This window comes from Excalfactoria chinensis, chromosome 8, assembly GCF_039878825.1.
Source record: "Excalfactoria chinensis isolate bCotChi1 chromosome 8, bCotChi1.hap2, whole genome shotgun sequence".
In the NCBI taxonomy this organism is placed as follows: domain Eukaryota; kingdom Metazoa; phylum Chordata; class Aves; order Galliformes; family Phasianidae; genus Excalfactoria; species Excalfactoria chinensis.
In genome coordinates, this window is record NC_092832.1 from 8,221,403 (window position 1) to 8,236,275 (window position 14,873).

Here is a 14,873-nt window from a genome sequence, read left to right on the forward strand (position 1 = left end):
ATTCCCATCAGGGTGAAAAACAAGAAGATATTCTCCAGCATGCTGAAAAGACGTTGCTATTAAGCACAGAATTACAAAGTGTTCTCACTGATGTGTTTCTCTGACAGCATCAAAATGCAGGGCCCTCGAGGACACCCATAATGTCTATTTAGACAGAGGAAAAGAAACAGTGCTTTAGCAAGCACTCAAACTAAGCCCATCATCTTGCTTTTTATTGTTTTGTTTGGGGATGTGGGATTACATTATGACAAAAAATAATCAAGCAGAACATCCATTGCAGGTACTGACTGATTTGCAAAGCCCTGCAGACTGGAAAGGCCACTGAGTGCTCATTGTTCGTCCCATTAGACACCCAGAATACAAACGCGCTCCAGTTTCTACCCACATTTAGTTGAATTTCATCTCAAACTCAACATTTTTATTATCAGAAACTTCCAACGCAGAGCACAGCCCAGGAAAATGCATAAATCCATCTCTCTGCATTAGGCCTTAAAGAAATCTGAATACGCTTCAGAAAGCTTAAGAAAATCCTTAGTAGAAAAAGCACAATTCCATCAATTCTTGTGTTTTTCTGCCTAGAATGCTGTTATACCCATGAAAGCTCTCTTTGTTAATTCCAGCCATGTCTACAGCTAATAATAATTCATCCCACTGGGGAAGAAAAAGAAAAACAAAAAAGAAGAATATTTCAGCAGCTGTAACCATCAGGATTCTGCTATTTTCTTAAATGAAGCTCTACATTAATAGCTCCCACCCTCCATCATTCCTCCTTAAATTGGTCCCATGCTCTTGGGATAGAATTGAAAGGGTAAGCAGCAGTAGCCAATAGAGCATCAGGGAGACAGAGCTACTGTCAGCTGAACAGACCATCATCACCTTACAGGAAGAGTCCTGACAAATTAATGAAGAAAACCTGCAACAATATATAAATTCTCCAGACTTTATGACATAGATAGGCCATGTCTTGACAACACAGTGACTAACAGGCACCAAGTCAACATGCTATCACTAGTGTTAATAGGAATTAACTTGTTTGTATAGTACATTAACTGAGTAATTGTGTATTTAGGAAAAACCCTTTGCATGTTTAAATGTCAAGCATGCATTTCAATCTAGAGTCCTTTAGTGAAGGCATCACTCTCCTGTGTCAAAGGAACTCTAAGTATCCTCCACAGGAACTGCTCACAAACACTGAAGCTAATTTTCACCCCTTGCTATTCCAAAACAAAGACTGTCTCAGAGTGCTGCATTTTGAACTGCATGCTCAGTTAGTTGCCAATTCAAAGGTAGAACATATCCAAGATGAATATTGAGGGACAGCTGCAAGCAATCACAAGCATGCAAATACGAGTAGCCTGGTTACATGAACCCTGGATATTCTTTGTAGTGCGCTTTTTGAGACCGTAATGATTTCCATCACTTCTGACCCAACATCTTTCCTAACATGGGAACTTTTCAAAAAGACCACAGCTAGAAATATGATTTTGAATGATACAAGTGTGATGAAACAACCCCTCTTCCCATTTTCATTCTTAAATTACCACTGAATAACAAGTAAAAGCACAAGATGCTCAATGTGCATGCAGAGGGCTCATGGACCTTGAACCACTTCCCATATTCTTTTGGCCTGTAAAGACTGTAATGCAGTAATGCATACAACAGAGCGACTGATACAAGAAGCACAGTTCAAACAGACCACCTGACTATAAACAGGTCTCTTCAGTTGTGCTTTCAGGACAGCAGCAATGTAAGGAACAATTGGAATGCATATAGCTAATAAAAGCAGAACATAGGGAAAAAAAACTTTATGCTGCCCAGTGGAGGAGTATATTAAAATACATTAACATAACACATGATTTTTGCTAACTGCTGTGGAAAAAGAAAACGGGAGTCACACACACTCAGAAAAAGCTGCTCTGGGAATCAAATAACATTTCTCCAGTCAAGATGTTTCAGTGCTACTACAGTCTACTGCCATGAATGGAAAACATGCAGCTAACAGCCCTGCATATCTGTGCAGCGTTCTCAGTAAAAATTTGCACTTCTCACTTGACTGTATTTTATTTCATTCACTAGATTATTTTATTCTGGTTTTTTTTTTTACAGCAAACTTACTGTAATAGAGACCTGCAAAATAACTAACTTGAAATAGAATGAAGGCTAACTTGGAAGTATGAAAAAGCAATACCACTGTAACATCCTGAAGATAGATCAGGCTACATCTGTTTTGAACACTTTCTTGCAAATATCCAAGTTCATTTCTTAGGCGCACACATCATATAGAAACACTGCCTTTGCTGGACTTATTTATTGAATCACTGAAGTGCCCAAGGATGAAGCAGCTTTACAGCTAACCTGAATTTCATTCAGCACACGTAACTTGGATCCTACTTTCTGACAAACCGGAGGTACCTTTTTACAAAATATGAAAGCAATTGTCATGATCTGATCCATTTTTCTTTTGTACTTAAAACATATCAGCTAGATTCAAGCAGCAATACAACAGCCTTCTCAGTTAGTTAATAGAAAACACAGAATAAAGTAGAGTTGGGCAAATTAAACCTATCCCAGCCCATTATGCTTGTGCATAGCCATTTTAAAACCATACCTTCCTTTCATATGAATGCACTAAGAGATACTAACCCAACACAACTTTGCTTGTTCAAGTTCACCACTGAATTCACTGTGAATTTCAGGAGCGTGGAACAATTCTGCCACCTAGGGCCCAAGAACTAAATTGCTTGTACAATCAAAAGTCCTTTTACAATTGGCAAAGTTTTACTTAGGCCATTTAGCTATTAAAACTAATTAGAAACACCACCCTAATCATGCTGTGAAGTTATTTTCATCTCAGTATTTGCTGATTTCATTGCTATGAAAGCTCAAAACACATTAAAAAAACCTTATGAAACGGACTAACCAAAGAAAGCCTCTCAGCATTTACTTCAAATGTGCCAATTACTGTTAAAAGGGTCAAGCCTATAATTAAAAGACATTCCTCTGTCAAAAATAGCGTATGCAAATACCATCTGTGCAGGTGATATTATTCAGGCAATAACACCAGATCAGAAATATCGAGCACTGTAAAGATGAAATACATTGGGTCAAAGTTATGAGCCTTGCTATTTAATTTGTGTATGCAGGAACTGAGAAAACCACAGAGGAATACTGTTCAGAAGTAGTTCCAAGTGACACACGGTACGAGTAAGTTGGCAGTTGTGGGTTATGTCCAAGGTAAATGCTACACAGCAGCAAAGAGCTAATCCCTCTGTCTACGTCAACTATCAATGCCCCAGTTGTTTTGCTCAGTTCTGCCTGTATCACCACGCTCACAAACAAACTCCAAAGCAAAGGAAAAAAACTGAAGACTAGTTTAATCCAGAAAGCTCAGTCATGTTCTTCAGAATAAAGTTAGAACTCAGTCCAACACCCTCAGTATTAATGCCCTTTTTATGGCCATGCAGTAGATTGAACAGCAACAACCTTTCCTCCCATAGGTAAGTAGAGCTGACTTTACTATTATGGCAGGATTGCTAAGCAAAGATATGAAATGTTAATTGAGATGAAGGTTTAAAAGAAGCTGTTGGCTTCAACAAGTGGCTTTCTGTGGAAAAATATTTGCTGTATATCCAGATCTTTCCATACAAGAAATACAAGAAATCTGTACTGTAGCAGTATTAAGACAGAAAAACATTTGATTCAGCCTCACTTCCTACTTCTAATGATGAATATATTTATATTTCAAAACTCAAAACATTCACTTTTGATGTTTTGGTAAACATTAAGCAGGGAGAAAAATCAAATCAGTTGCTGTGCAGGAAGGAAGCAACGCAAAGTGAAAAGTGAGACCTTGGCTTTCAAATTCTGACCTAGATGTAGTAATTAATATGCACAAAGAAAATCTTACATGGACAAAACCCATCATTATGTGATTCAGGGCTTACTAAACTAGAGGGACTGAATTTCAAGTAATCCTGACTCTATACTAAGCTGCTATACACGTTTGCTTGGGCTGATTAAGTTATTTTTCCTGTACCTAGGGAAAGCTTGCTCAAGAAAAGAAAAAAAGAAACCAAAAAACAATACCTTAAACTTTTAACTGGGAAGACCTCACTGCAGCCATCCAGTACTCGAAGGGAGCATATAAACAGGAGGAGGAATGACTGTTTACAAGGGTGGATGGTGATGGGATAGGGGAATGGTTTTAAACCAAGATGGGAGGGTTTAGTTTGGATATTAGGAGGAAGACTTTTGCACAGAGGATGGTGACGCACTGGAACAGGTTGCCCAAGGAGGCTGTGGATGCCCCATTCCTGGAGGCATTCAAGGCCAGGCTGGATGTGGCTCTGGGCAGCCTGGTCTGGTGGCTGGTGACCCTGCACACAGCAGGGGGACTGAAACTGGATGAGCATTGTGTTCCTTTTTAACCCAGGCCATTCTATGATTCTAAGATATATTGTAAAGAAATAAATACACTTTTGTTGTTTTTTAAATCAGAAGGGCACAGAGCAAATTATTACCAAAAGAACACTGCTTCATTTCAAAGAGTTAGAAATTCACATTAGTGCATTTCCAAGATCTCAGATTTAAGATTTCTCCACAGCTAAGTCACATGCTGCTTTTATGCCAAGTAGAGCAACAACTATTTCTGAGCACTCTGAGAACTTAACAACAAAAAACAAAACCAAGAAGAAAACATAAGTACATCAATCACTAAAACAAACTCTCCCTTCCAGTATACCTGTGAGCGCTCAAACTCCTGCTTCAACTACTTTAGTACTCCTGCAGATAGCATCCAACTGCCATGAACACGTTTATAGCAGAGATGGAATGAGGATTTTGCTTCAGAAAGGATTGCTGAAGCCTGCTTCTATAGATTACAAAAATCAAAGGATTATTCAGGATGGAAAGACAGGGAGAGGAAGGAATCAATTCAAGTTTAAACACTAAGGTTCTTTTTAAGCGTTCTGAGCTTTATTTTACAAAACAGGCATTTATCCAGATACACAGACAGAACTGAGAGCCCTGCAAGGCAATAATTCAAAATTCAATACTCTATACAGTTAGTATGACAAATATTCTGTGTACAGATACAAACCTTTAGCTACCAGACAAGATGTCCAATTCAATGAACAAAGGTACTTTCTATGAATAAGTTAGGAAAGTTCTGTTTTGCTAGCATTTTCCTTTAAGATTCACAGTTGCAGCTCCAACTGATTTAATGTATATGAAAAATGACAAGCTCAACCTGCCCTCAAGATACACCTCTAACTGTATGTAATACAGATAATACACAACTGTATTATCAATTCATTTCCTTCTAACAGAGAGTAAGCAAGCACCCTAAATTATGTGCTTTATACAAGAGATCACCATGAAAAACAACAGCGAGACACCAACAACACCAACACCTTAACAATCTGAACATCAACTTTGACTTTATTTCTTTTTAAACCTCTTCCCCCTTTACCTCTACTACTTACTCCCCCCCACACACATGCCCAGCTGATTGCAGCACAAAGATGGCAATTCCCTTGCTCCAGTTCCCACATTTATAAAGATCAACAATCAGAACTGGACTGTGCAAGAAGTAACAACTACTGTGGCAACTAAAGAAAACACAAGGGAGAGGAAGTTCTCGGTTGGTGAGACGGTCAGTCAGCTCCACAAAATACATTGTTGCATACCTTTACTTAAACCTGCAACTATGTTGCATCTACGTAAAGTATCCTCATGAGCTACTATAATAGGAAGTAAAACCTTATGCTAAAGAGATTCAATTTGGCTCTGAAAAGCGGTTACATAAAAATGTGACATTATTCATAAAACTGGGAAGACTTCGCTATAGACTTGGGAAAGGCCAACAGAAGTTTAAGGCAGACAGCACAGGATGAGTCACCCACCCGAGATTAAATCAACCACTAGTCCCAGAGGAGGGTAGAATGGCATAATGATCAAGTTGGAAAGTATCGAATAACACTTCAATCAAGAGCTCTAAGCCAAACTTTAAGCAAGCAAATGCAAATTATGGAAGTCTTATAGACGAAAGTGTGAGGTGGAAGGTACAACTTTAAAAGCAATATACTGAATTTGTGAGGCTGCTAGAGATAGTCATGAAACAATGCAACAGCCAAGTAGAATATTAGGGTAAAATAACGGGCTGTACAGACAGAGGACTTGAGTTATGCATTATAAAAAGCTAAGTCATGTGTGAACGTCAACTGATAAATGACAGCCAACAAATGACAATGTGTGTGAAATTATTAAAGCACTAAGGCTATACTGCCGCTATCAATTCAACAGCAACAAAACTCAGGAGGCTTCCATAGAAAAGAATCATGAGATTACGAAGCGTTGAGAAGAAATGCAGAGATCAGTTCTTTAGCTGCCATAAGTAATTGTGTGTCGGAGCAACTGGTCACAGAAGACACCAAAGGAAAAACTCCCTTTATTTAGCCCATGGTCCCTACACCAATACGTACCTTCTGAAGAATACTGTGTAAGAGGAGCACCAACACACTCAGATTCAACACTCTTGAAAAAAAATCACTACTGAATTTCAGCAAGGGGAGTAACATAATAAAGATGCTATTAAAAACATAATTAGAGGCAGACCTAATGGTGCAGAACGCAAGTGTCAAGACAATTTTCTAGAGACATACATAGAACACTGAGGAACACCTTGCTGAAGGAATCACTATTTTCTCTAAAGACAGCAAAAAAACAGAAGAAACCTGCCCCAAACCTTCCAGGGACAACAGATTTTGCGCTGCACTCTAATATGCCCAGCACTTTCCTTTTGCATCTTAAGCCAACTCTACATGAGTGTGTACTACAAAGGACACAAGAAGTTCACATACATTCGTCTCCGTGGCAAAGACAGTTTAAGATCTGTTTCTGGCTTTTTAAAAGAAGCAATGAAACTGACCTTTAGGGTGTGCTGCTAATCCATTACCTTTACCACAGCAGTGCTAAAAGAATTCAGATATTGAACACCACATGGCAAACTACTAGTCAAGTCAACTTCATTTTAAAATGTATTCTAGGAAGATTCCAGATTCAAGCAGATATTGATACTATTCTCTATTTGATAGAGAAAAGCCAAGGGAGAAGTTGCAGATAGGTGGCATGCTTCCTTGATCAAAAGTTTTTAAAATGAACAGGCAAGTAGCCAAGGAATGACATTCCTGAGAGAACCTATTTGAGTTCTCAGAAGTTCTTCACAAAGATACTTTATAAAGAAAGAAAGAAAGGGGGAAAAAAAAAAAAGAAAACCCGAAGTAAAAACCCTCTTACCCTACAAATGAAACCCCCAAGCCATTCCAGAATAAAACCACTGTCCTGGGTAACAAGTGATGTTTCCCCATCTATTCACTCAGACTGTTTCTTGTACAGAAATTCAAACATTTGCTGTCTTTTCTTCAAGCTAACAACACTCCTGAAATTCTGGCCAAACAGAAAAAAGAACTTGCTGTTACGCCCCAGTATTTTCCCCAGACTATTCAGCTTGGGTTGTAGCGATCATGAGATGGAGGAGTTCAAGATCCTGAGTGGAGGAAGCAAAGCAAAAAGTAGGATTGCTACCCTGGACTTTAGGAGAGCCAACTTTGATCTCTTCTGGGACCTACTTGGGACTATCCCATGGGCCAGGGTGTTAGAAGGCAAGGGGGCAATTGGGAAAAGGTGGCAGGAGACCTGCATGGATGAGCAAGGAGCTCATGTGCAAGCTCCAAGCAAAGGAAGTTCACGATATGTGGAAAAAGGGTCTGACCACTTGGGAAGAATATAAGGATGTAGTCAGGGCCTGCAGAGATGTGACAAGGAAGGCTAAAGCCCACCTGGAGTTGAATCTAGCTAAGGTGATAAAGGATAATGAAAAAGGCTTTTTAAAGTACGTTAACAGCAAAAGGAAGGCTAGGGAGAATGTGGGCCCCATACTAAGTGAGGGGGGCGTTCTGGTAATGGGGGATGCTGAGAAGGCAGAAATACTGAACGCCTTCTTTGCTTCTGTCTTTATTGAAAGGGCTCTCCCCCAGGAATCCCAGACCCTGGTGGTTGATGAGAGAATCTGGGGAATGGGAGATTTCCCTTTAGTCAGGGAAGAGGTGGTCTGTGAGTGCTTAGGAAACATTAATGTCCATAAATCCATGGGACCTGATGGGGTGCACCCGCGGGTGCTGAGAGAGCTGGCGGAGGTTATTGCAGAGCCACTCTCTGTAATTTTTCAGAGGTCTTGGAAAACTGGGGAGGTGCCTGAAGACTGGAGGATGGCCAATGTCACCCCGATCTTCAAAAAGGGCAAGAAGGATGACCCGGGTAATTATAGGCCAGTCAGCCTCACCTCTGTCCCAGGGAAGGTGATGGAACAGCTTGTGCTGGATGCCATCTCCAGACAAGTGGGAGAAAAGGAGGTTATCAGGAGTACTCAGCATGGGTTCACCAAGGGGAGGTCGTGCTCGACCAACCTGGTGGCCTTTTATGAAGATGTCACTAGCTGGGTGGACAGAGGAAGAGCAGTAGATGTAGTCTACCTTGATTTCAGTAAGGCTTTGATACTGTCCCCCATGACATCCTTATAACAAAGCTGAGAAAGTATGGGATAGATGAGTGGATGGTGAATTGGGTCAAGAATTGGCTGACTGGCAGAGTGCAGAGGGTTGTCGTTGGCAGTGCGGTGTCTGGCTGGAGGCCTGTGACTAGTGGTGTCCCCCAGGGGTCTGTGCTGGGTCCAGTCTTGTTCAACATCTTCATCAACGACCTTGATGAGGGGACAGTGACCACCCTCAGCAAGTTTGCTGATGACATGAAGTTGAGAGGATTGGCTGACATGCCTGAAGGCTGTGCTGCCATTCAGCAAGACCTGGACAGGCTGGAGAGCTGGGTGGTAAGAAAATGGATGAGGTTTAACAAAAGCAAATGTAGAGTCTTGCACCTAGGTAGAAATAATTGCATGCACCAGTACAGGCTGGGGGAAGACCTGCTGAAGAGGAGCTCTGCTGAGAGGGACCTGGGCGTCCTGGTGGATGACAGGTTGGCCATGAGCCAGCAGTGTGCCCTTGTAGCCAAAAAGGCCAATGGCATACTGGGGTGCATTAAAAAGAGCGTAGCCAGCAGGTCGAGGGAGTTGATCCTCCCCCTCTACTCTGCCCTGGTGAGGCCTCATCTGGAATACTGTGTCCAGTTCTGGGCTCCCCAGTACAAAAAAAGACAGGGATCTCTTGAAAAGAGTCCAGCAGAGGAGCCACAAAGATGGTGAAGGGTCTGGAACATCTCCCCTATGAGGAGAGACTTAGGGAACTGGGCCTGTTTAGCCTTGAGAAAAGAAGGCTGAGAGGGGACTTGATCCAGGTTTATAAATACCTGAGGTGTGGGAGCCATAGTGGCAAGGCTGGTCTGTTTTCAGTAGTGCGTGGGGACAGGACTAGGGGTAATGGGCTGAAACTTCAGCATAGGAAGTTCTGCATGAATGTGTGCAAGAACTTCTTTATGGTGAGGGTCACAGAGCACTGGAACAAGCTGCCCAGGGAGGTGGTGGAGTCTCCTTCTCTGGTGATATTCAAGACCCACCCACGCCTACCTGTGCGACATGGTGTAGAGAGCCTGCTTTGGCAGGGGGGTTGGACTCGATGATCTCTAGAGGTCCCTTCCAACCCCTACAATCCTGTGATTCTGTTATTCAGAGGAACTCCATGCTGGAATCCCAAAATTAACTTCATCTCTTTCTGTCCCTTTCTCTATGCTAACTATTGCCTAAATTCATCCACCTCACCTCACTATTGTAACAGGGACAGTAGGATAAAGCATCTAAGCCTTCACCTATCATCTTTGCAAGACTCCTTTGGAAGGCAAGTAAAGCTTAAAATGCCACTACACACACACACACACAAAAAAATGTTACCCAGGTTCCTTCAAAACCTACATTTCTAATGATTAAAATGTTTATGGTTTTTATAAATTTATCTATCACAATCATTTACTGTGATTGTAATATCATTGTGTAATATCTCAATGACTTATTGTGATAGCTGTGCAGCAGTGAGATTCCCACCAATCTCACAAACAAAGCAGCACTCACGCTGCACACAGCATGCAGGAATGTATCAGGTACCTTGTGATTACCTCACAACTCATAAGTTTATTCCACCTCTAAAGCCATGAGACTATATTGTCTAAATGACTGCTACATTAAAAAAAAATTGAAAACATGACAAGGAAAAGCTAGCAACTTCTTCTTAGGAAAGCAAGGATACAAAGCAGAAAGGCAAAGGATATAATTTATCCACCACCTGCCTAAAACAGATACTTGCAACCTGACACACTGCCTCCTCAAGAAGTTCAGCGTGTTAAGTGCCTGCAATAAAGAAAGCTCACCCTGTTTGGACAGTAAGGCCATCAGCTGGGCTTGCAACCATGGACGGCATATAGCCAAGTGCAGATGAGGACCCCAATTAAAGGAGCTTGAAGGAACATAAGCACACAGGAAAGCCTCATCATGCTATCACTTTCTGGTTTTGTTCGCTTTATCATTTTCACTCCTTAGATCTCCAGCTCTCACAGCTGTATGTACATTGCTGCTTCTCCCAGTAACACTCACGTTTCCCCTGTTTTACACCCACAGGTACTTTCCTACAGACTTCTCAATTATAAGACTCAAAATAGCTTTGTTTGAAAAGGAATTAAGTCATTACTTAGTGTCTTTTTCTTTCGAGATACCTTTTAGGCTTACTGTAATAAGGAAAGAAAGAAGCCTTGCTGTAACTGTGCCAACAGCCCTCTAACTTGCCTTAACCTGGAACACTAAGCATAATCATCCCAGTCATCTATAGTTAACAGACCAGAGATACAGAAAAGAGAAAATGCAATTTGTCATTTGGATCATACAAATAGTTTGGTATCTACATCATTACCTTGCCTGTGCTTTGTAAGATTGTAGTTCTTGTCCTCCATACTCTCTCCCTGCTGACAATATCTCTCGTTACATCCACTTCAGCATCAACAAAACTTCTCTGTTTAAGAGCAGTTATGTCATCATCCAGATCTGTTTTGATAGTGGATCTTTTCTTTGCCATGATTTTTGCTTTGATAGCAGCAATTTTTTCCACTGACATGGCTTCTGACAAGGACCTAAATGAGCAAAAATAGCAGAAGAGACTGAGTAACAGCATAAACAATTCTTCTGAAGGAATTTGTGAAAGAGTAATTTCCTGCTGCTTTAAGTTTATGGCCATAAGAAGCCACCTCACATATACTTATAGATTATAAAGACCTGCAGTGACGTTTCAGGCATTAGAATCATTTTTCTTCTGACAAAAAGATTCCATCCAAGTACTAGCACAAAAAAAAGCCACTGTAATATCGTAACTGCTGCACCCAGGAATAACAACTGCAAATGTGAAGCATCAGGACTAACGTTTCTATTTATAACATCATCTGAATTTCAACTCCCAACTTCTTACAGTGAATTATACTTCGGTGTGTCGTCAGTCAATCCCTGGCTGCTCTGAGACTTACAAAGCATTACACCAAGTTTTGGCTGAAGTTCTGTTATGGGGACTTGAGCACTCGGATGTTTTGTGTTAACCTTACAGAGCACATAGGCCAAACAAACAACAGACAGTAGTAACTTTGTCCGCACTAAACCCTAAGTGAGGAAGCTCAGTTCATTCCAGCATCTTTTATCTGTTTGTTTTTAATTGTGAACACGGTAGGATTTGGTTGCCAAACAGTGAACCCTACTGTTTTCCAGGTAAACTGTAGAAAAAAAGGCACTGAATTGCACAATCTGAACCACATAGATCGAATTCAGTTGTGCATGGTGGGTTGTTTTTCTTTTTTAAGATCAGATTGCTTCATAACCAGTATTTATTATGTTAAGTTTTCTACCTCCTTATGTGACTAAGCTACTGAACAAGGAGCTTCTCTGTATTGCCCAAACAGTGACAAGCATGCAGCTCAAGCTAATGGCCTGTGAACATCACTTGTACTTTTAAAAGGGAAATCCTTTACATTCAATATTAAGCCTCTGTAAATATAGAGCACAAAGTAACTATGAACGATATTCAGCAATCCTCAGTGCAGCATTGTTTCATATTCTGAATCAAAGATGTGACACATTCCTGCTAACACCCACATTATCACCTGACATAAAACAACATGCATAGTTACGCTTTTTTATTCTTAAGACTCTCTTTTTCAGCCAGGTACAACAGTAAAACCTGTTTTGTTCCCTCCTCCTCCCTCCCCCCCCCCCCCCACAGTTACCTTTTACGTATACCTATAGAAGACACGGGGATGACAAAATTGCTGTTCTTAAGAGCGATTATATCTCGCTTGGCTACACTAGTTGTATCAAGTCTAACTGGTAAATTTAATCCTGGCAAAGGATAAACAGATATTCACAGTTCGGTTTATGCTCATGAAATAAATTTCTCAAGAAGGCAGTTGGTCTATCAAGTGAAACTAGTGCTTTGCAAACTCCAACACAGATGAAGTACAATGTTAATGCACATTCATGTGCTCCCTACAAGTAAGGTGTGACTCACATTTTACATTCTGAAAGCTGATAAATACACAAAAAATAGAACAACTACACTTATCAAACCTCCAGAATTTATATATTTGAAAATGAGCTATGAGAGCCTTGTATTCCTAAGTCTTACTACCTACTAAGCCCCAAAATCTTAGCATTAACAAGGTCTTACAACAACTCTATTTTCTCTCTGCTTGGCTTGGGAAATGTGTGATATAAGCCCCTAAAAGAACTGCCATTCTCTACAAAAGTCTGGATAGATACAACTGGAAAAAAGAAAAGGCAACAGGCAAATTTTTAACTACTTGAGTACTGACTGCTGCTTATGGCAATGACAGTACTTCGTCCTCTGGTAGCCTACCATCTCTTCAGTAGAAACCAGTTCACTTCTGCAGAGGCCCTGTTAATCTGGGACACAGTCCTGCAATGTTTTCCTTCTTGGCACTAGATTTTTTTTTTATTTGAAATACAGAGAGTTCTTAAGACTTCCTCATTGTTTCTCCTCATTGTTTTGGACTCCTTAAATAAATACCATCACAGAAGAAAGCGTAACTAGTGCGGTTAGAAAGGGAGAGGGGGACAGGTAACAGGAGGCAACTGTTCTGAATACAAACCAAGGTATCTCATGCCATGACATCTGTACTTCCACGTAAGAACAGGAGTATTATTACCAGGCATGAAGTTCTGCCCCCTCAAGATATAATTCTTGATTACAGCATCTAAAAAGAATGGGTGCAGGCTAGCACTGAGAGTAGCTGGACAAAATAAAGACCATATGTCTAAAGCAACACACTTGTTAGCAGCTCTTTATTTAAGCATTATCCACAGGAAATTCAAGTATTCCTACCTGATCTGCTCTGTTTGCACGATACCTTCTTTATGTCCTTCCAAGCGAGCCGCCAGCCGCTCTTTGTCAAGGCGCACACACTCTTCATCCTGGCAGTAACAGTAATGGTTAGTCCTTGTGTATTCTCTTCAGCAAAACAAAAGTAGAATTCAAGCTATTCAGGATAATTTAAAAGATTTGGAAGGTCTATCTTTATTCCCAAGCATAATTTTAGTATTCATTTTACAGTATATCACCTCAGAGCAATCATGTGCTCGTGTGCCATTAAAAATGCCCCAAGTTCTTACAGACACAGTTAAGCACACAATTCCTTTCAATAATTCTTACACTAAGAAGAAATCTAAAGCCTTAACACTCAGGAAGTACATACAGAAATAGATTAACTCAGGACTAGAATAATGCAGAGAGGTAACAACTGGATGAACATATTTAACAAAATAATTGATAAAAAAAAATGAAATAAAATCAGTCTTTAAAATCAGGCACAATTAAGTACTAGACAAATTGCTCATTAAATACTAAAGACAAAGCTTCAGAAAATAGTAAATCACAGGGAAAACTGTCATATCTGCTATAAAGAAACTAAAACTGCAGATAAACAAGTAAACAGTGATAAGAATGGCTTTTAACACCAAGTCACAAACGGCAAATACCAATAATTACTCATTAAATAGCAAATAGATTCCAATCACAGTGCTCCTAGCAAGCAGATCATAATGCAAGTAGCATTCATAGGCACAAGGTCAAGCTTTACCCTTATACACTACAACTTATATGTAGTAACTAAAAGTCCACATTTAACTCAGAGGCTGAAACTTAAGTTCTAACTCCTTCCAGTTCCTGTACATGCAAACAGAAGTAACACGTGCACCCAGAGGTCAGGCAGCCCAGCTGAATTGCTAAAATTACTGTCATTTACACTCCTTTCCCCCAGATTTGTTTTGGAAACAGCTAATCTCATTACCTCTATTCTTGGCTTCTTTGCTTCCGCTAATATTTCATCTGCTGCTCTTTTAACTATAAGAAAAAACAGGATATTAAAAATGCAGTATTGCAGAGGACGTCTGTAAAATGAGCACTGAGGTTACTTATTGGTTACACTGTACCTTGAGTGGAACGTTGAAGACCAATTTCAAGTGGAGCACTTCTGTCTATACTTGATGACGTTGCTGAAATCAAAAAACAATTCACTTAAGTACGAAAGATTTGCTAAAGCATTTCAGCATAAAGAGATGAAGGGCAGCAGATAAACCTCAACAGTGGAAATTTTAACTGGTCAGGTTGGTCAAACACTGGAACCAGAGATGTTCAGAACTTGACTCCACGTGAAGATCTGATTATTCAGGGTCATTTGGCTCTTCTTCAAAAAGGAGACCGAACCACATGACTCTTGTAGTCCCTTCCAACATAAAATTATCAGCAACTCTATGACGTGTATATATGGCACCAAAGAAAACAATTGCAAAAGAAGTTACTGTATAACCTGCAATTAAGAAC

The 14,873-nt window shown here is 40.3% G+C and overlaps 1 protein-coding gene across 1 annotated transcript in view; it reads right to left on the minus strand.

The window, feature by feature from the left end:
* The window catches only part of CDC73 (cell division cycle 73), a 109,218-nt gene that overhangs the window by 88,769 nt on the left and 5,576 nt on the right, over positions 1 to 14,873 (minus strand). Inside the window, exons 4-7 of the mRNA XM_072342659.1 lie at positions 14,483 to 14,545; positions 14,341 to 14,393; positions 13,377 to 13,465; positions 10,908 to 11,124 (exon numbers count right to left, since the gene is read on the minus strand). Coding sequence (XP_072198760.1) covers positions 10,908 to 11,124; positions 13,377 to 13,465; positions 14,341 to 14,393; positions 14,483 to 14,545 — 422 coding nt within the window. The remainder of the gene's footprint in view (positions 1 to 10,907; positions 11,125 to 13,376; positions 13,466 to 14,340; positions 14,394 to 14,482; positions 14,546 to 14,873) is intronic.